Source organism: Lemur catta, chromosome 4 (assembly GCF_020740605.2).
Source record: "Lemur catta isolate mLemCat1 chromosome 4, mLemCat1.pri, whole genome shotgun sequence".
In the NCBI taxonomy this organism is placed as follows: domain Eukaryota; kingdom Metazoa; phylum Chordata; class Mammalia; order Primates; family Lemuridae; genus Lemur; species Lemur catta.
Window position 1 is genome coordinate 271,010 of NC_059131.1, and position 22,435 is coordinate 293,444.

The window sequence follows — 22,435 nt, forward strand, 5'->3', positions numbered from 1 at the left end:
GGCAGATTATTCCGTGGTATTCACACTTGCTGAGCAGCTACTGGAGTCCAGGCACTGTCTTAGGTGCTGGGGGTGTGGCAGTGATAAAAGCGACGTCCTGCCCTCCTGGAACTGACCTCCAGTGCCAGCGCCAGAGGTGACAAACACGAAAACCTCAGTGTCTGCGTCACCTACACAGGCCAGCATACAGCAGGTGTCAGTCAGCTTCATCAATTAAACAGACAAAAACAAAATAAAACATGTCTCCACTGCCTTTAAAATCTACTGTTATCTAATTTTTTAACTACATTGAATGAATAAACTCCCTGTACATGTGGACAAGACACATGAGCAATTCACAAACATTTCAAAGTAAAATACAGTATTTTGCCAAAGTAAATGTTCTTTGATAATTTGATTTTCCCTATATTTTATCTATGTTAATGTAGTAAGATTAAGAAGTCTGTGTCTCTAAAAGATTCCTTTAAGAAAAGAGCACGGTTTTTCTCCATTTTGAAAAAGAATTGTCAAAATATCTTCTACTGTGGACAGAAGTTAATCAGCTAAGGATAATAAACACAAGGTTGGAAAGGGCCTTCGTCCCAAGCCGTTTTGCCGCTCAGGTGCGGATAACCAGGTGCCTTGGACCCGGCGGGCCCCCTGCTCTCGCCCGCTTGGAAAGGCCGCAGAACGTACTCCAGGAGCGCGCGCGCGACGCCTCCGGGGAGCCTTGGAGGACGCTCGACTCCCCAACGTACCTGCGTCCAAACACGGTCAGGGCGCGGGCTCTGGCGTCAGGGTCCTGGAGGACCAACCGCGAGGCGACTCTGCTTCCCTGCTGGGAGGCGGCCACAGGGGCTCCGCGCCGGCCAGACCCGCGCGTCCCGCCGCCTTCCCTGCGGGACCGGACCGCCGCAGCCCGGCGGGAGGCCCATCGCTTGCCTTGGTTTCCCTTCTTAAGACTTGCCTAGTGTTTTCCTCTCCAGAGAGGGCTGCGTCTCGCCTTAGGAGAAAGTGTTTTCTAACCAGAGGCTGCCCTGGCGGCCGGGGGAGGCCGGCGCGGTCTCCTCTCTCACCGGCCCGCCCCGTTCTCCTCCCGCCGGCACCTGTGCGCCCGGGCGCAGCCGCCACCCGAGCTTGCGCGGCTCCGCACGGCAAATGCAAAAGCCAAGTTCGGAGTAGATGCGTGTATCGACACTATGAGGGTAAGGAACTCCTAAAAGTAGACCAGTGGTTAAGCAAGCAGTTACATGTAACTCGTTAGAACACTGTGATCTTTTCTATTTGTTTCTGTGACTGTTTTCTGTGGAACAGCCCCGCTGAGATCGAGAGGCAGGTGATTGGGAACCCAGAGCACCTGGCGAAGCGAGGTGACAGGACTCCCTGGAGGTCTCACAGTCTCAGCTTCTGATTTCTCTAAAATACTGTCGCTTATGGTCTCTTTCCTTTTTTTTTTTTTTTTGATACAGGGTCTTGTTCTGTCTCCTGGGCTGGAGTGCAGGGGCACCACCTCAGCTCACTGCAGCCTTGAATTCCTGGGCTCAAGAGATCCTCCTGCCTCAGCCTCCCAAGTAGCTGGGACTACAGGTGCTGCTACCACGCCTGGCTAATTTTTCTATTTTTAGTAGAGACGGGGTCTCCCTCTTGCTCAGGCTGGTCTTGAACTCCTGACCTCAAGCGATCCTCCTGCCTTGGCCTCCCAGAGTATTTATGAGCTCTTTAAAAGCAACATTTTTCTAATTATAAAAGTATATATTCTCTTTGGAGGGCCTTTGGAAAATGTAAAGAGACTTATAAAAGAAACAAAACTACCCAAAATTCCACCAATAAAATTTTGATAATTATCTTTTCTGTATTTTTAACTATATGTAGACATTTTAGATTATACTGTACATTTTATGTTGTATCCTTTTTAATTGAATATTAGATTATAAGTATTTTACATGGCATTAAATATATCTGTAAATCAGCTACTTCTGCCTTTCTGCTTGATTTATTCTGTCTTATGCTGTTAGTCATTTGAATGATTTCTACTTTATCCTACGTATAACTCGTCAATGTATTATTCTTATCTATATACCATTCAATCACTCATAATCTTGTTGAGCATTCATTTATAATTTAATTGTGTATTTACCTGAGTTTATCGTGGTTATACGTTTACATGCTGCCCCAAATATGCTGTTGGGGTCGGGGTTAGAGACAGGAAAACGCGCACAGGCTCTGGAAGGTTCCAGGTCTGGGGGCTCTCGCTGCCCTCGGTCCTTGCACACAGGGAATGAAAACCGTGCTGCTTGCCGGTGGCACTGTGGCTAGGTTGAAGGGGACACCAGACTGTGCCGGCAGCATGTGGAGCTGTGGGCTGTGCCCACTTTGCTCCAAGGACAGACGCCGTCAGAGTTCCCCGCATACGATGGGAGTTACTTGCTCAGTGAAATCACATTTGTGGATTAGGAATTACTCCCATACTCTTTGTTTTACATGTTCACAAATATGTAAAAATTGTATAATTATGAACTTACAGCAAATTCAAGAGGATATTTTTGTTCTCTCTGAAATGTGCACCCTCAAACCCAGACTGTGCAAGTGACGAGAGGTTTTAGGGCCCACACTCGTCATCACTCCTGCGCTGCTCGTGTGCGGCGGGGGGAGAGGAAGTGGAGGCATCAGGGCTCTGCAGGGTGGGCACCGCCTGCCCTAGACAGTCCCCTCACCCGGCTTTCCTCCTCCCGGGCTGCCCCCCTGGGGGCCCTTCCCCTTTGCTTCACTTCCCACTCTGAATTCTGTGGGGCCTGCGTTTGGCAGGGAGGGACCCGCCGTGCAGCCAGAGATGGCCTCGCCTGCCGCGTGTCCCTGGGCACTCACTTCCTCCCCACCCACACATCACTGTCTGCGTCCAGGGGCAAATGCTCAACAAGATTATGGCCCTGGCTGTAGCTAAAGGAAAAACCCAACCAAACAACAACAGCAAAACTGTGTTTCTAAGTCTTCGAGCTACACACCCTGAACTTTTGACCGCATCCCTCTCCCGGTCACAGATGGCAAACTGACAGCCTGGCCCAAGCACTGGGCTCCAGGAAATGGGCCCGGATCCCGGGAGAGGAGAGCCGACTCTGGACAACACCGGTGAACACAGGCAAGCTGCTGTGGAATAAGTAAACAAAACATGTTTCTTTTAATTAAACATTAAACCATAACAGGCTGGGTATTTAAGCATATTAACATCATGTGCATGGAAGTACCTAACCACGGCTTACATACTGGAGCCTCAGACGTCAGATCTGGAAGACCCGTGGGTTTTTTCCACGCTGGGAGAATCAAGGTCACTCTGGAGAGGTTTGAGGGGCTTGGGAATGAGGGTGGGCTCTCACTTCCCAGCTGATCAATTCTCTAAGTCGGGGTCTCCTCTTTGAAAAATGGTTTAAACAACTCGACCCAATTCCCTGCTTTACAAATGAGACGTGATGAGGCCAATACCTGACGTGGTCCAAGCCCTCAGCCCTCGTCTTACTTCAGCTAGAAACCCTGTGGAGACGACGCCGGCCCTCCTGTCTGGAGGCGGCTGCAGTCTGCATCCTGCCGGGGAGGGACCAGTTCTTGGCTCTGGCTGGGGGGGGTGGGTTTTAGCACCTTTGCTTCTGTGCCCTTGTGATGGGTGGTGGGGACCCCTGCAGAGCATTTCTCATGGGCCTCACAGTGGCAAGACCACGTATTTTACACAATTAAATTTTTTGGATCTGACTTATTTACTTTACTTTATTAAGAATAGTGACATTTGAGCAGGGGGGAGATCTAGCTTTACATCAGGGTCAGAGTGAAAATGAAAGGACCTGACCCCTGGAGGAGGCAGGCGTGAGCGGTTTGCCCCATTTCTGCCTGGCGGGCTGAAGTTCAGCTCCGACCCAGGAAGGATGCCGCAAGCCGGATCCTCCTGCTCACTCAATCATGCTTCCTCTAATCTCTGGAGAGCACCGTTTTCTAGGCTAGGTGTGTTTTCCGTAATAAAGTAAGTGTTGTCCCACTACTTATTGAGTACTTTTTAGATGCCAGTACTATCACGAACTCATACTGCCCCTTATGTTCCCATTTTTGACCTGAAAAAGTGGTTTGTTGGAGAGGTTAAGTAAGTAAACGACAGCGTGTAGTTAATTGCTGAGGGGATTTGGGTTTGAACCAGGATCTGTGATTCAAATGCTCAGGTCTACAACCACAAGTGTTGTTATGTCATTTGCACCGGGGTCTAGACTCCCCAGTGGGAAGCCTGGGGAGGTGCATTTTACCCAGACAGGAGGTGACAACTGCACACAGAGTCGTGAGAGCCGCTGCGCTGCCCGTCCTGCAGAACGTTGCGGCCACACCTGTGTCTGTCCCGGAGTTCTCCAGTTGAAAGCCGTGCTTCACCTGCACACGACTCATCCTGGCGATGCCTCACCTCTGCCCTGCACGGGTCCTGTTCATGGAACTCGAGGTCTCCTTAGTCCCTGCATTGCTGAAGGGACCCGTCACCCAGTGGCTTCCTGAGGAAAAGTCAGACTTCTGATGCTGTGCATGTCCAAGAATGCCTTTGTTACATTCTCAGGCCAGGTTGATGAGAGATATAGGGGAAACATAAATCATACAGACAAAATACATATCAACTAATAGCAATGCACGCAATATAGACAGGACGGGATCGGTCACGAGCTGTTGGTTGCTCTGGGTTTAGATACACAGGGGTTTGTTACTCATTGTTGACTTACATATATAAGGATTTTAAAAATTCCACTGGAAACCTTGTGTTTTAAAATGTACGCAGGATTTGTTTCAGTCAGGGATGGTGAGACACACAGACCTGAAAATGACTGCCGTGAGGGTACCAGTTGACACTCAGAGACCCCTAGGAATAGGAGGCAGGGCCACCAGGCAGGGCCACGCGGGAAGTGCCAGGCAGGGGCAGGAGGAAGGGGGGCATGACGCGTGGGAGCCTTTGCTGGGGCTCCTGCGGGAAAGCCGGGGACGGGCGTGGGGGGGGGGGGCGACAGGCTTAGGACCACCTAGTCTGAGTAACCTCAGTGGGCTTTGGGGGACAGGGGGTGTCTCCAGTTGTCTGGCACCTGGCCCTGGGGTGGGAGCACAGTAGTACTGTCTCCTGGAGTGTATGAGCCAGAAAAAGTAGGCTCTGGATTGGTGGTTTAGATGCTAGTTCTGGGAAAGTAGCAAACATACAAAAACAAGTCCTTGAAATCCCACCGCAGAGCAGACTCTGTTTGTAGAGATCTGCTGTCCCTGTGGAGGTGGGAGGCACTGACCCCACGGTGTCAGCTGGGGACGGGGCAGTGGGGACACGTGAGCTACTTGAGGTCCACGGGCCTTTGTTTCCTGGTTTGCCACCTTCACACACCCGCCCTGGGGAAACCAGTCTCTGAGGACCACTGCCAATTGCGTTTTATTGCTTAATTATTTTATCTGCCTCCCATTAATTACCTGGATCTAGTCCGGGCTTGTTACAGTCCTCTTCCAAGTGGGTGATTTCAACAGCCTGAGCTTGGCTCTCCTGATTAAAGATAATTCTCTTCTAATGCTGATCGAGCATGCAGAAGGCCGGGCTGCAGGAAGCCCTTGGCATGCGGACGGGCCAGGCGTGCTAAGGGGACGGATGAGAACCTTGGGTGGAGGAGGAATAGAGTCTATTCTCATGAATCTGGCGGTTTCACTTAGGGGTGTGGTGGCTTTTCAGGGCCTCTCACAAAGTGCGATGAACAGATGTCTCCCTTCTGGGTGTTTATCCAAAGAAAATAAAGTTGGGATTTCGAAGAGACATCTGTACCCCATGTTTGTTGTCAAGATAAACACAATAGCCAGGATTTGGAAACAGCCTAAGTGTCCATCACTAGACGAATGGGTTAAGAAAATATGATATGTGTACACAGTGGAATACTCTTCAGCCTGAAAAAAGAAGGAAATCCTGTCACTTGGCACAACCTGGATGAACCTGGAGGACATTACGTTTCCCGAAATGAGCCAGACACAGAACACTAATACTGCATGGCCTCACTTGTATGTGGGAGCCAAGATGGTCCAACCCACGAAAACAGAGAGTAGAACGGAGATCACCCAGGGTGGAGGTGGAGGGGATGGGGGGACATTGGTCAGAGGGCACAGGTTTCAGCTAGACCATGAGGAAGTTCTGGCGATACCTACCTGCAGCACGGTGACTGTGGTGGACAGTACTGAATTATTATTAGTATTAATATTATTATACTGAGTGCCAGAGCAAAGCAGCTCTGGAGGAGGGCTCCCTCCTTGCTGATTTCTGTAAACCATTAAACATTTTAGGCTTCGTATTCTTCAAGCTGAGATATGTAACTTTGTGATCCGAAGAGCTCTAAGTGGTATCAAAGCTGCATCAATGAGGGTTTATTCTTCTGGGTGGTTATCAGTTCAGGGAAATGAACTGGAACATCTGTGTGTCTGAGAAAATAAGGCAAACTGTTCTCATCTGCATAGAGACACACCTCAGAACACAAAGGAGGAAAATAAACTGTAATAACAAAGTAATTCTACCCACGCACGTTGGCCCGGTGACGAAGAAGAGAACTGGCTCCTGACAGCCGTTAATCCTTTTTGCTTTTAATGAAAAGAATGGACAGAAATCTAGGGTGTGTAAAATTCTGATTAATCATTTCCCAAAGGCTTTCTGATTCAGGTCTTGTTTTGAGTTGTCCTAGGCTTTACATAAAGATCTCAGAATTGAGAAAATGTATGTCTAAATTCTGAAATTGTGCCAGCTCATTCCTCTACCTAGGGTTCAAATTCTGCCCCCAGGCCAAGCCCCAGCGACTCCTGGACGCCTTTACCGGGAGCCTCGAGGACCACAGAGCACTACCTGGACACTTCGGAGGAGCCCAGAATACGCCTCATAGGCCTTGGTGGGTGTGAAAAGCTGAAATTGAAGGAGATATGAAAATAACATAGAATTAGAAATTAGAAGTTCATGAGCGAATGCACTTGGAATTTTGTAACCTCATTTTTAAAAAAATTTATTTTATTTTGGCCGGGCGCGGTGGCTCACGCCTGTAATCCTAGCTCTGGGAGGCCGAGGCGGGTGGATCGCTCGAGGTCAGGAGTTCGAGACCAGCCTGAGCAAGAGTGAGACCCCCGTCTCTACTAAAACTAGAAAGAAATTATCTGGCCAACTAAAAATATATATACAAAAAAATTAGCCGGGCATGGTGGCTCATGCCTGTAGTCCCAGCTACTCGGGAGGCTGAGGCAGTAGGATCGCTTAAGCCCAGGAGTCTGAGGTTGCTGTGAGCTAGGCTGATGCCACGGCACTCACTCTAGCCCGGGCAACAAAGTGAGACTCTGTCTCAAAAAAAAAAAAAAAAAAATTTATTTTATTTTATTTTGTTTTGTTTTATTTTATTTTGTGATGGAGTAGAGTGCTTTGCTCTGTTGTCCAGGCTGCATTTGAACTCCTGGGCTCAAGAGACCCTGCTGTCGCAGCCTCCTGAGTAGCTGGGACTGCAGGTCGTACCACCAAGCCTGGCTTTGAGTGATTTCTGTAAGATCCTGCTGATCTCTGACTACAGGGACATTTTTTCTTCATCTCAAAGGAGGAAAGAGGAAAACCCATGTCTTCTGCTAATAGAAGATAACAGAAGAATTGGCATTCCTGGGTGGAACAAATTCAGGAATATTTCTAAGCAAATCTTTTTTTTTTGTTTTTTCAACTAGAACTATCAATAACTGCCAAGGTAATGTCTTCGGTTCTTTCTTGACCTCTTAGGTTTTTCCTTGCATTTCGTACACTTTGTCTTTAAGTTATGCTGCTAACACAAGAATGAAGAAGGGGCTCTCGAGCCTTAAACATGCATTTTTTGGTGGTGATAGTGTGATGTCTTGAAGGACAGAAGAGGGGGAGGGCGGGACTGGGAGCCCTAGAACAGAAAGCAGCAAGGGCAGGAGCTGCTCCGGAACCTCCCGCAGGCCCGGGCGGGGCCCTCCGATCCACAGAGCCGGAACCACGGTGCTCACAGTTAACATCTGGGATATGAAAACTAGGGACAGTCACTCACACCTATTCCAGTATGACAGGATGAGTTTACAGAATTATACCTGAAATCCCAAAATCAAAGGGACATTCACCCCACAAATGGGTATATTGTATAATCTTGAGTAGTGGAGGTGAATTTAAAAATCAGAGCTCTGAGAAACCAGTAGGGTATTTTTAATGTGAGATTCTTCAACTGTTCTCCACGTCCTTTGACTTACGTGGTCTGTCTCTTTTTTTTTGTATGGTGAGATTAGGGATTCACATTTGTCTGGAAGGCTAAAGAGGCACATTTTGCCTCCTCTGGAATGGCTGGTTTTATAAACATTATTGTTTATAGATTATAAAACTGTTGAACAGACAGAACTAATGGTTTCTCCCCTTCAGACGGATGTGGGCACGGGAGACTTTGCCGGGGGAGTAATGACTCTTGGTTTGGATTATTTCTTGTGTGAAGACACTGGACGTGGGAGATGAAAAGATGCTATTTTGGTGGCACTTGATTGAGCTAGACACCTCGTGTGGAGATCACATGTTCAGGCTAAAAATTAATATTTGTGGGTACGGGGTTATGAAACATAGTTCTTTGCTAGACACTAACATGGTGTTTTGGATTCTCAGGCTTTCAGGCTAAACTTTCCTGTGACCAAATTCCATCAACGAACTCATTAGGTCATTCAGGGAATCAAGTCACTGGATAATTATAACGGGTTGACATTCTTAACACATTAACTGCCACATGAGTTGTATCTAACTCATGCTAGTTTTGAGCCTGGGGCCTCGTGAAACATATGTAACTGAAGTTGGTTCGTGAAAATCTTACTTGTTGATGTTCTTATTGTTACAATTAATATTGACAATTTAATTGCATATAACTCATGCACAGAAAACAATAAAAAATAACAAATTTTTCATTAAATTAGAAAGGATCATTTTGTTTTTGAAGTTTTTATTCCATTTTTGTAATAGAACACCGTAGCCCTGAGGAAAAAATTCTTTTTTCTAGTGTGGCAATGTGTTAAACTCTTACTATGAAATTGGTTTTAAAAATCATAATGGCCCAAGTCTGAAGAACTTTCTCTTTCTATAAAATATGACATATTTTCTATATTATTGGGAGTGACGCACTTTGATGAATTCACTATCTTTCTTGTTTATCTTGCAGCCCGTTTTTCAAGCCTGGTTGTCTCTTTCAGGAATTTTTCAGCAAATTGCTTGGAACATAAAAATGTACCACGACTCCACAAACTGAAGTTTGTTGAACTTAAAATGAATCTGAAAAGCTGTTAGCAATGTTGAAGTAGTATTTCAGAATCTTACATTTATGATAAAATGAGAGCAACTTCATTATTGTGTGTTTTAGTGTAGTTCTTTTAGATTTGTAGAATTATAGTTTTGATGCTCCTTAGAAAAATTTTTAAAATGCCATCCTGATATATTACTAGAGATAAGTATTTGGGATGCCAACCCACAAATAAATGAAGAGTGCTTTTTAAATGTGTAGCACGTTCGCTTTCTTTCTCAGAATCAAATGTTAAACGCAAAACAAAACAAAACAAAACAAAACAAAACAAAACAGCAGCAACAACCGGCCTTTGCCCTGTGCTGCAGGTGGCCGTGGAATACTAGTGGCCACACTGTCACGTACACACGACCCGGCTTGTCACAGACGCTTTGCTGCACCGGGGGACTTCTGTGTCTACAGGGAATGTTTGTGCCACGTGGTAACAATGGCATATGTTTTGTCACTAAAGTAAGTGAACAACAACACAATACTCCAAATTTCAACTACATTTGGGGGCAGGAGGACGGCGCAGGGACCTGTCCAGTGACGGCTGGAGGCCACTCTCGCACCACAGGGGCAGCTGGGGTCGGGTGTCCTGGCAACAATCACGGGGCCTTACGGCAGCAGGGTAGCTTAGGCTGCCTGTGTTCACACTAGTGCGCGGTGAGCGTGGCAGTTTCTGCCTCTCACTAGCTCGTGACTGTGACAGTCACTTCCCTCGCTGGGGCTGTCCCCTCGTCTGTAAATGGAGAGATTTGCACAGATGACCTTGAAAGCCCTTTTGGAATTCTATAGATTGTCTTCAGTCTGTGAGGTTCTGTATAGTGGGCTGACTGCTACGAACTTTTTTTTTTTAGTGCAGAGAATTTCTTAGCACAGGTTCATACCTGTAGAACATCTTCCTGTTCGATTCCTAGATCCCTTAGTGTGCAGTTTCGCCTGTCTGGTCACCAACTGTTTCCAGAAGCTCCCCCAGGCTGGAGTGCACTGGTGCAATCACAGCTCACTGCAGCCTCGAACTCCTGGGCTCCTGTCTTCTCCCAAATAGCTGGGACTACAGGCAGGCACCACCATGCCTGGCTAATTTTTAAAAACTTTTTTGTAGAGACAGAGTCTCATTATGTTGCCCAGGCTGGTCTTGAACTCCTGGACTCAAGTGGTCCTCTCGCCTCGGCCTTCCAAAGTGCTGGGACTTTGCCTTGAGCCACCGCACCCAGCCTAAGTGCCTTTAAATACATCTCCATGCTCTGGATTTGATGCCCACCTTTGAACAGAAAAGAAAAGTAAGAGATGATGTTTTACGTGCTGCAGGCCAAGGTCTAAGCACGTTGGCCATGACCAACTGTGGCAGTCTTATGTTCCCAAAGCGTTTGGCCTCCATGAACCTCTATTTCAATGTGTACCCACAGCATACAGATACCACCACTTGCAGAGTTTAGAGTTTAGTCTCCTTTGCAAATGCATATTTGTTAGAAAATGTTCTTCTTGGAAAAGCACCTGTTGTTCTCTAACAGCTGTCCTGACAAGATGAACAGCCGTGGCTGGCCGTGCCAACCACATAATCACATTCTGTGACCAGGCCAGTGTCAGGTGCCGATGCTGAGTGACACTCTCAAGAGGCACCAGCTTCCTGTGAACCTTCAAGCTGGAACTGTCCACGCAGCCCCAGCGGGTGGGAAAGGTGGGCAAGGCTTCCTCCCCGCCCCTGCCTGCCTGGTGAACATGTCGGCAGTTGGCCGGGTTTCTCTTCCCACCTGTAAAAGAGTAATATTTGTAATCTTGAAATACACGTGAGAGTCTGCAAGTGGATATTTGGAATGTGCATACCTTGGCCTTTTCTTTTACTATTGCTGAAAAAAAAATCTCACAAACCTAAAGCTGTGGCAACGGTACTTCAGAGTAAATTTAAGGAAGTTCCTGTTCTTTTACAACTGTGGTCATTTCCCATTTACCTAAGATCAATAGTTAGCCGCCATTGAAATAATGATTGAATAATTGAAGTTCTGTCAGACTTCTCCGAGGGGCTCCTGGACTTCGCTCCCAGCCTACAGGTGCCCTGAGACACACACGAGGCCGGACCTGGAGGTCATCGCACTCGAGTAGAACTTGTGCCGCAGCAAACGGCCACCACCAAGTTCAGCACTTGCCCTGATGGGGCCGAACACACTGTTCTGAGCACCTTCGGCACAGTCAGCTTCTCCTCCGCTTTCTCGTGATTTCTGTTTTAAAAACACAAACCATCCTCCATAGAATTACCAACGTGACCTGAGCCACGAGAGCCCGTCACGGCCTGAGAAGCGCTGCCTGCTGCCCTGGCAGGTCCTGTGGGAGGTGCTGTCACGGGCAGCCCTGTCGCCCGAGGATGAGGACGCGCCTTCGGGAGATGCCGGTGGCATCTTGCGTCAGAATCCAGCCCCAGTTTGGGTTTTGATCTGTTGAATCAGTTGTGCCCTTGATAGGTTATGAATCTTCTTAGACATTCTGGTTAGCATTTAGTTCTCTTTGTAAGCCAGGCCAGAGAGCGAGGGTAGGAGCAGACTTTGGAGCCAGGCAGATTCAGGCTCGGCCTTTTACTCTTCCAACTCGTTAGTTCTTGGACCCAGGCAAGGTACGAAACCTCCCCACCCCTCAGCCCCTCACACACAAAATGACAATCCTTGTCCCTGGTCGTGGGGGTTACACGGAAAACCAACATAAAGCACTCGTGTGGTTCCTGCTAGTTACTACTTGGATGCTGGGAAGCACTGGCTCCCGCCAGTGCGGCCCGACTCGGGCAGAGGCTTCTCCTCGGGGTCCTCCCGCGGTCCCCCAGGCGCAGGGCGGACGCTTGGCGCCATCAGCGTCCTTCATGTCAGAGGAACTCGTACCTCTGCTCCGGCCTGACCACACACACCCTCTTCCGCACTAGGGCAGAAACACCGTAACCTGCCCTAATTTAAGGCAAGGATGAAAATGCCAAATTAAGCATTTAAAAGTCTTGTGTGCTCACAGTTTTGGCACTCATGTCCTCAGAAAGTGGGAACTAAAGTGAACTTCAAGACGTCATAATCAAGGCTCCCTCGGGCCATGCAGCCTTCCCAGTTTGCTGGGCCTGGAAGTTTCCTCAGGACTTGGTGCTAAAACTGGAAAATCCCAGGCAAACAGGGACAGTGTCAGCCTGCTAATGTCCCCTCCCCGGTGCTGGCGCAGTGAGGGCTCCGCTTGCAGGCCCTGTGGGTGGGGTGCTGGGTGAGCGCTGGGCTCCAGTTCTCTCTGGGAGAGGAGGGTCCATCCTGGTGGTCTCGATCCCAGTGTCACCTCCCGCCACAGCAGTCTGGCCCAGGCTGAGTGGGCCTCTGCTGTTGGCCTCACCAGACGCCCACGCGGGCACAGGAATGGCGTGAGACACCCAGGGCGCTTGGGACACTCTCCCCCCTCCACCCTGTGCCGGGCAGCCCCGACTCGCCCAGCAGGTTGGGGAGGACCAGAGTCCTGATAACATCAGCCCAGCCTGCTGTGTTCTCCAGGGAGGCCTGAGGGACAGCCCCCGTTACTTCCTGAGCTGGCCTCCTCAGGCTTAGGGCTTATCTGCTGTGTTGACGCCTTTCCTCCCCTCCTCGGTCTGAAAAGCAGACTCCTTCTAGAAGCCCACGAAGGCATGCAGGCCCTTGCCAGCAGCTTTCCCAGCTGGACACAGTTTGTGGAACGTTCTGCTTGTTATTCATTTCAGGTTTCAAAGCTTTAAGCTGCCAGGTGAAGGACCTCCCGAGATTACAGTAAATCTATCAGCAGGGGAAAAAAACACCATATATATAATTTACCTGTTTCCCTTCCCTGCTGCTTGACTCCTTTTATATGGTCTGGACTTTGAGTCCCCTTTATGGTTCAGACAGATTGGCCACCAGATAGAAACCATGAACCAAATGGTTATATAAATTCATAAATCTGCCTCATGGCATCACTCACGATTTCCTCCCTCCCTCCCCTCATCTTCGCATCCACACCTGTCTCTCCGCCCTCTCTGTCCTCACTGAGTGTCCGGCCCCTGCTGGAGTGTGAGTGAACCTGGGTGCTGCTGTGGCGTCCGGCTCCACAGCACACGCCTAGGTGCCTGCTTGTTCAGGGACAGCCTTGGTTGCCGTCCCGTTGCTCAGAGGCACGGCTGTTGTGACACCACAGGGTGGACAGCAGGGCTCTGGGTGTGGGCGGTTCTGTGAGTTCCTGGCTCTGGCACTTGTGATCAAGAGTCCCACCTCCTTAGATTCAAAATCCAGTGTTCCACAGGGTCCGCTGCAGCCAGCGTCCGGGTCTTTCCATATCTGATCCTGTGCTTCAGATTCTCACTTTTTAAAGAAATTAATATTCTCTTTTGACTTAAAGGTGAATAGTTATTAACAGTTTAATGATTCTCCTTTTCAGAAAGCATTCTAATTTTAATTCAGTTTCAGTGTGTTTGAAGGAGACAATACAAAGACACTGGGTGGCAGAATCTGAGATTGCAGCAGAGACAGTGGGGAAACACTACCGGGCAGGAGCACACGGGCAGGAGCACACGCTTTCTGGTGTTCTGTGTTTTCCACCCATCAGCTGCTCCCTGGAACTTCCAAGACCAGAGATATAAGCTCCTGGGCTGAGACACTCAATTTCCTTTTTGTTTAATTTTTCCAACCCAGAACATTTAAATATTATATAAATCTACTGAATTCATCAATGAACATGCAAACAAAGCTGAAACACCTAACCACTGTGTAAGCCCCCACCCTTCCCTGAGGACGAAAAACGGCACCTGCTGCTGGTCGGTGTGACAGAAGCCACAGCACACAACACCTAGGCTGTTTCCCAGCAGTTGCGAGTTTCTGCAGCACCAGGGATGTGTCCGTGCGCTTCACGGACACACAGGGGTGCGGCAGAATGCCTGTCGTTGGTGCTGGCAGAGGTTTAGGCGGGAGCCACACACAGCAAGCCTGAACACGCAGCCAGCCCGGCCCGGTCAGCGCAGCGAGGGCGGAGCCAGCTTCTCGCCTCACGCACGACCCGGGCAGCACACGCCCAGGCCACGCCAGGGACACTGAAAACAAACCTCATGAGAGCAGTTTGCCTCACCTAATGAGCTAATGAGAAAGGTTACAAACAGTGCTTTCATTTTTACCTTTGTCCTCATTTTCCAACGATAATACTAACAAAACATGAAGAAAATATTTTTAAGCAAAAGACTGATGAAGCAATTAGAGACACGCAAAGTGCTGAATGTCCAAAACTGTTTTTACTGCACTTCATCTCGAGGACAGTGGGAGACTTCAGGTGTCACGCAGCTGCCCTGGGGCTAGTCTTGGACAGCTTTCCTCACTTCTACCGGTGATCTGATGAGACGACATTGGAGAAGGGAGAAAACAAAAGATATGAGTAATATTAAGCATATGCTCACTTTAAAATTCTTTTGCATTGTTAAAATTCATAAATCAATTTAATAAATGATAGAGATACTTTATTTCTTTGATACAGAATATATAATATTGCACTCCAGTTGCAAGTGGTGTGTAGAAAAAACTCCCTTCAGAAACTGCCTTAACAATCGTCTGGGCCTGATGTTTTCTGGCGTCACCGGCTCTAACCGAAGCACTGACCTTTGATCCTGCTGGAAAGTGCAATGTTAAATAAAGCTTCCTGTTCATTCCAGTGTCAAAGGCCAGCAGTTCAGCAACCACATATGTGAATATACACCCACGCAAGGAGGAACTTTCTCGAGTACGCACCATTAGCGAAAGGCTGCTGCCAAGTTATTTCCCCCTTTAGCCATCATCGTTTTCTTTCCGTTACGTTTAATCACGTTATTTTGCTGCTGTTCTTTCAGGAACAAATGAAAGTGTCTCGCAGCAGTAACTACGGCTCATCCTTGTGTGGAAACCAACTACAGACTGAGCTGCAGAGTTTGATTTTTCTCAAAGTCACTCAGCACATTGGGGTCATTCGGGTGTAGACAAGAACTCACCTCTAACCACCTACGCAAGACAGGAGGCCGCGGCGGGGGTCAGAGTGGAAGGGAAGGAGAATTAACTCACTTCTGTGGGAGCCTGACCCTGCCCCGTTCCCCTGTTCTTCACACCCCGTCTCTGACACCTGCTTCCAAAGCTCACTCCACCCGCATTCTTCTCTTCCCACCACTGACGGTGCAGCTGCTTCTGAAAGATCTTGGTGGTTTTAGGTGAAAACCAATTTGTTTTTATAGTTTCACCTATTATGTGAATGATGAGTGTGCACCATCTTGATCTTAGGTAAATCTGACCTAGGCTGCAGTTCAGAGAGGCACACAAACTTTTACTTAAAGCTTTCACATAGAAAATTCGTGATATACCTGACAATAAGGAAATTGGGTATATAAAAAGATCGGTTAAAAACCTCTCTCACCTTTGACATTATCTTTTTAAACTAAACGAAATACAGTGAACAGGAAAATAGCATTTTGGAGCAACAACTGGGCAAAAAATTCTTAGATCAGGGACCTGCCGTCCTGACACAGAGTCTGCACTGAGAAAGGTGCGTCTGTCAGCCAGCAAAACTCCCACGTGTGCCTGGGACTTATCTGAAAACAAATCACTACAGTACCGAGCACTTCAGTCAGTGCCAAGCACTCCACTCACAGCCAAAATTAAACAATATATACAAAAAGACCAAAGAGATTTAAAAGTATACTGACAAGCACTAAAACCACGTGAAGTAAAGGAAAACTATCTGAAGACTAGACTGATAACTGCATAAAAGTAAATATTTAAGTAACTCAAAGACCTACTCTCACAGTAAAACAGTTATAAAAATACAAAGCTATTAAACAAATACATGAATACATCAAAACAGAATGGTTTATTAAATATACGACCACTGAAAAACTCATTTCTTTGAGCTCCATACTCTTCTCTCTAGTGACTTTGTTCTTGAAGAGATGTATTTTAGTAAGACACAGTAAGCTTTGAAAGAGTTGACTGGGTGACAAATTTTCTTTGAGTTGTCATGGATACAAAATTTCCCTCAGAAGGTTCAGAATCTGACTCTATTGATCTTGGTGTCACAGCAATTTCAGAATGAAGGTCCCATTAAGCCCCTACCCACAGTTGATCCCAGTCCCCAGCCACCCGGAGGCTGCCCCGCGCTTCCAAAATACACCCTTTGTAGAAGAGAGTGACCTGGTGCCACATTCAGGGCAATGATGTGACACGGGGGTGTGTGAGGTAGACAAAGGGCGGGGAAGAGCTCCCGCCTCAGATGCCGTGTCGGGTCCCTTTTGGAAGTTGGAACAAGAGAACACGGAGCACATTCTAAATGGTGCTGCGGCAAAAGTGCGGTGGAAACTCCGAGATTCTCCCGCCAGCTCTCCACAAACTGTCCAGTACGAGCAAAGGTTTCATTCAGCAGTGTCTCAACTCTAACTCATCTTTTAGCGGGTACTGACACGCCTGCAACCCAAATGGAGGGTGAACAACCTTCTACCCTCCAGTGATTTAAAAAGTACTTTCTGACTTGTTAAATAAGACCATCAGTTGTACAGTTCAGGAGTTTAGCAATTCAGTTTAGCAGTTTCCCATGCAGCGATGCTTTGGAAATTGAGCTCTGTGCATGGTGTGTGCGGGTGTGTGAGTTTGCTCCTTCTTCGCCATCGTGTCAAAACAGAACGCACCTGCTCATGATTACTTTGATTTAAATGGTGCCAGTTGGCCTGGGATAGCCACAAGAAGCACATACCACACATTCGTGCTTGGTTTTCATGCTCTTTGCATTAAAAAAAATCAATTTTAGGGTCAAAAAGATGATCCTAAAAATATTTCCAAACAGCTTTTTAGCTGCCCACTGAACGCAAGGATAGGTCCACTTCAAACAAGGAAAATGTGTCTTGGTGCTTCAGCTATTACAGTCAGCAGAATCTCAACATCTGTGTTCCCATATTCCCTACAGCATTTCAAACCTTCTGAAATCACTTAAGCTTTGTCGATGGGGTGCTTTATACCTGGGAATAGCAGTCATGCCGGTGCCTAGGTACACGGGACAAATGGCCCTGGGGTCTCAAGTCACCCGACACACTTCAGAAGAAGCCCCCACTGTCGGGAAGGTTTGCTTCCTGAAGAGTCAAAGAAACAGTGAGTCAGCCCCAGTTCAGGAAAAAGTTGGAATATTAAATGCTATACTACAAAGTCTGGACCCTGTAGTTTTTGGTTTTGTGACATTCTCTGCATTTAAAAATATCTTCTTTTTGAGTTTTGAACTTTGAAAAGAAGTCAGTAGCTTCATTAAATATAGCTCTCATCTAGTTTCTCTGTCAGAGCGAATCTCTGCCCCCCTGCAGGCCTTTTTCTGGGCTTTTGAAATTTCTCTTTGCCTCCAACGACTCACAGGGCAGTAAAGAAAACTTTGAATATTGGTTAGGCCAGTGCTAACTCCCAGAGATGGACAACAAAATAGAAAACAAGGCAGGCAGTCCAACTAAATACTTGAAGGCAAACAGATTTCTCCCTTTCCAAACACCAATATCTCTTGAAGTTCCAGGTGCTGGCCAGCAGGCAGGCCAAGGTGGCTGCTCAAGCAGGTGTTTGTGCTCCTTGCCAGTAACTGCGGAGCTTTCCAGAGTCACCAGAGAAGCAAGGGCAGAAAGCACAGGGTGTCCCCAGGTTTCTTGTTCTACGTGCCCACAGCATCTTTGTAAATATCACACACAATTCTGCTCCAGGAACCTTCCCTGGGCTTCTACAAGTACTTCTTTCTTTCTTCCTTTTGTCAAGGATAAATGTTAAGATAGCTATGGGATATCTGAATACTTTGCCTTGAAATTAAACAATGTTTATCCCTAATTATCCCAAAGGACAAGTTACCATTCTTTTCTGCCAGTATTAAAAGCAGCAACTTATATATTCTACGCAAAATAGACAGATATAAATCTTGGCAAGTCCCAGTCTGATGATGTGAAGGACAGGAAGATGACTAAGTACCACCAGACAGAAGAGCAATCTTCATGAATTATACTCTGGGAAGCAGAGTACAAAATTGCCCGTGTGTAACCGTCTGTTACTCACAGATCCGCAGTGGACTTGTGTGCTATTCTGTGAGTCACTCTCCAGTTCCGATTTTCTCAATTTTGAAAAGCAAACATTTTTACCCCAAGGGATAAGAAACTTATGAACTGATTATTTAATTCTGGATGAGATATCTTTACTATGATTTATAAATCTCTACCTACCAAGGGTACAAACACCTCCATAACATATATTTATTTTCTCTTTCACTTGGAAGGCCTACCTTTGTTCACCTCAAGTTTTCTGAATTTTTCATGAAATCCTAAACTGAGTCTTTACAGATTTCAACAGAAAAAGCACAGCTTGAATTCCTGCTACCACATCCTCCCAAAGTCATAGAACCAGTCTCAGAACAGGTGATTCCTGTGCAGAAAGTCAGAGGATCACCCACCAGTACACTGTGACTGGCTGTCTGTGCCAGCCCTTCTCCAAGGCTGTGAAGGGGACTGAGGTCACGAGCAGACACTGTCCCAGTGAGCTGGAGAAAGGCCAGGCAACTCCTTTCCTTCCCACAGTCCTCCCACGCCCACGTGCCCGGTCTCAGCATTGCAGTTCCAAAGAAGGCACAGCATGTTTGGGCTCTGTGCCATTGTCCCCTGCTACGGGCAACAATGTGAAACTTCTTGCAAGGCAGAGACAGTGTCTTCAAGGTGGAGGGAGAAACGAGGTGAAACACAGAAGCTGAGAGCCTCTGCTCTTTTGTCAGTCTGCCCTTGGCGCTTTCCCAAGCCTGCCCTCCCCTTCCCTCTTGCTTCAGCTACTTTTCTGTCATAAAAGTGAAAGTTTTCACAGGCTAACCAAACTTCCTATATTTTTCATAGGTTCAAACCTAAAAGGGCTTTGGAAAGGTTACTTGATAGGCTAAATCCTAAATTCTCTTTCAGGTCACTGTTTTGATACTAGAGCATGAGAGACGGGGGGCGGTGGGTGGGTGGCCCTGGTCTGGAGGGACCAGAGGGGCTTCTTTCATTTTTACCTTGTCAGGTTTTATTTGGTGTTTGTCTGTCATCTTGTTGTCTCACCACTATTTGCACCCACTGGCTGCACAGGCTCTGGCTACCTGGAGGGAACTTATTCATAAATTCACCTTGTACAGTAGCCAATAGATAGTGTTTTTTTGTTTTCCTTTTCCAGTTCCAATCATGGAATTGCACAGAATATACACGTAGAAGTTGGGAATCATCTTTGTCTCCCTTTATTTTGTGGACAAAGAAGGCTGGTGCACAGTGCTGGAGTCACTTGCTAACAGAAGACAGGCCCCCTCCCTGGTTTGGGGCCCTATGAGCCAGAAGGTGTCCCCGCACGGCCCGCGCACCCCTCCAACTCCCCCCGCCCTGGTGTTCACAGCGGCAGCATGAGGACGCCGTTCCCAGCATCTGCTCCTCTCACATCCAAAAGACAATTTGTGAATTTTTTTTTTAAAGTGACTGCCTATATACATTCTTTGGGGACTTAGGCTAGCAGAAAACGCAAATCTTCCATAAATTATAAGGAAGAATTTAAACCCTGAGCTTTCTGAGTTCAACAAAAACAAAGAATTCACCTCCTCTCACTGACTTTCATGTGTGTACTGAGGACGGCCAGAGAGTACTGGGGATTTCTTCCACCCTCAAACACGTGTGGCGGCTCCACACGGTCCCACAGGCCCATGCTGTGCCTTAGTAGTTTATCTCAGTGGCAGACAAAATAATTTTATCTCATAATTTAGCAAGTTGTCATTGAAGGGCAAGAGAAAAAACGGTGCTGCAATGTTTAAATTCTTGGTTCTCAAAGAGAACCCTGTAAAGGTACCTTCTCTTCACTTGCCCCGAATGCCCTCTGCTCGGGGAAGAGCCGGTGGCAATGAGGATAGACACTCCTTCCCTCCTCCTTAAATGAGGTCAACCCTCTGCGACTGGAAAGAAAGTTGCTTCCTGTAGTGTCATAGGAGGCGAATAAACTGTAGAATCAAACCAGTTTAGAACTCTGATACATTAGTTACGATCTAGCCCAATTCCCCCGTTTAACAAACTGAAGCTCTCAAAACAATTTAAACAAAATTTAGCTAAATAAATTTTTTTATTGCTAAATGAATGTCAAAGTGCTAACAAGGTCCTGTGGAGACCCCCACTTTGGGAAAGGCCCGGGGACAGTACAGGGCCTTCCCTTCTGCAGGGCGACAGCAGAGCCACCCTGGGGCTGCGGGTGGAGCCGTCGGCCTCTCACAGTACTGGGGCTCTCAGGCCCTGCTCAACACGGGAAATAACACCGGCAGGGGTGTAACACTGCCTGCGGACAGGACTTTACAATTCTGATTTCTCTTATTTTCACAGTAACAAGCCAGCCGGGACCGCGTTAACTCACAGAACTGCCCTTCTAGGCGGTCGGGTGGCAGCGCGCGCGGGACCTGCAGGTGCCTGGGTCGGTCCCTTCTGCTCCGCAGCTGTGGTGACTCAACTCATAAGCCTCCGCACCCCAATCTTCTGGGTCCCTTCCACTGTGCGTATGGAATCTAAGCATCAGCTGGAACTAGCCTCATCCACCGGCCACAGTCACCAAGCCCTCCCGGGCAGGCCCGGCTTCCCACCCCGCTTTCCGGGCGCACACCTTGGGTCCTGGTGTCCTCGGGCGCAGGCGGTCACGCCGGCCCCTGCAGCCCCTGGCTGGGGGTCCCCTTGGCCTTCTTACAGGTGTACAGCCACTTGATGATGCGGGCGTTCCTCTCGATGACCGAGGTGGTGCTGGGCACCTGCTCCGTCAGCTCCTCTTCCTGCAGCCCCTCCTCGCCGCCGCCGCTGTGCCGGGAGAAGCCGCTGTCGGAGGTGGCGACGCTCACGCTGCGCACCTTGAGGCCCACGTGGTCCGACCCCACGGAGAAGTTCTCCCTCCCAAGAGCCTCCACCACCTCGGGGTCCAGACCGCAGTACTGGAAGAAGGTTTCAAACTCGGCCATGCTCGCGGAGTGGCGGGAGCTGAGGTCTGACTGCGAGCGCCGCAGCCCCCCGCGCCTCGCCGCCCGCAGCTCGGGGCACGGGCGCGCAGCCGGGACCCCGGCGGGCGCTGCGGTCGGCTGGGCGGGGGCCGGGGTCTCGCGGGGCGCGGGGGCAGCTGGGGCTGCGGGAGCCGCCGCGGGGCCGAGCTTGCTCGGGGCGGCCTCCCCGTCCCCGGCCTTGCCCTCCTCTCCCAGCCGGGGCGTCTCCGGGGGTCCCGGCGCCTTGTCCTTGCCCGGCCCCTGGAAAAGCTTCTTCACCAGGCTCGCCCTGGAGCCGTCGGCGCCCGGTCCTCGCACGAATTCGCATTTCTGCCGGTAGATGACCAGCGAGTCTGGCCTCAGCGGCTTCCGCGCAATAGCCCTGCGCAACACCGGACCCGGAGCGCGGGCCGGAGGCCCGGGGTCGTGGCCCTGCTCCTTGATCGCCCCGGGGCCGCTGTCCTCGGGAGCTGAGCCCCGGCCGGCCCCCGGCCGGCCCCGCAGGTACTTGGCGCGGTCTGCCGCCAGCCTCTCCACGGCGCTCCTACGCGTCGGCCGCGCCGCGTCCAGGTCCCGGGAAGCCGCGGGGTCCTGGGGAAGGAACCTCTCGCTCGGGGGCGCGTCCAGGGCCGCCTGGGCCCGCATTCTCGCAGGGGACAGGCCTGCCCGGCTCCGGTCCGGCGGAGACGCGCTGGGGTTGCGGCGCCTGTCAGTCCCGGTGCCAGTTCCGAAGTCCGCGCGGGGCCGGGAACAGCGCCCGAGAGCCCCGCGGCCCAGGTCCGGAGTTGGGGCGAACCTGAGTCCGCACCGGTTGGCGAATAGCCCCAGCGCCCGCCCCCATCCCCCACCCACGACTGGCACCTCCCCCGCCCAGAGCCTCGGCCCGCCCGCACCTTGCGCAAGGTACCGAGTCCCCGCCCTCACCTCCCACCCGGCGTCCCGGTTCCCCGCCCCTCCCGCCCCGTCTTGCCTCTGGCCCTCGGGCCCCCGCGGGCTCTGTCCTCCTGCCCGGCGTCTCCGCCCACCGCCAGCCCTCTTCTCCGGTCCGGGGTCCACGCCCCCTGCACCCCCCCGCACCTCCCGCCCCCTCACCGCTCGCCCCGGGCTTCCGCCTTCCCTCTCCTCCCGGCGGGCGCTGGGCAAACCGGCTCCGA

The 22,435-nt window shown here is 49.5% G+C and overlaps 1 protein-coding gene across 2 annotated transcripts; it reads right to left on the bottom strand.

Moving 5' to 3' along the window:
- Positions 1-13,906: 13,906 nt before the first annotated feature.
- FAM110C (family with sequence similarity 110 member C) lies at positions 13,907-22,115 on the bottom strand. 2 transcript variants are annotated; one of them, XM_045548947.1, is made up of 2 exons: positions 20,918-22,115; positions 13,907-14,635 (listed from the first exon to the last, which is right to left on the bottom strand). In XM_045548947.1, exon 1 carries the CDS (start codon positions 21,924-21,926, stop codon positions 20,949-20,951), a length of 978 nt encoding a protein of 325 aa, XP_045404903.1. In that variant the 5' UTR covers positions 21,927-22,115; the 3' UTR covers positions 13,907-14,635; positions 20,918-20,948. The 2 variants fall into 2 exon arrangements, with proteins under 2 accessions (XP_045404903.1, XP_045404904.1); XM_045548948.1 differs by lacking the exon at positions 13,907-14,635 and adding an exon at positions 20,375-20,807.
- Positions 22,116-22,435: the final 320 nt, after the last annotated feature.

Bases quoted from the DNA above. Each gene is read 5' to 3' on its own strand.
- FAM110C (XM_045548947.1), bottom strand. From the start codon at position 21,926: ATGCGGGCCCAGGCGGCCCTGGACGCGCCCCCGAGCGAGAGGTTCCTT.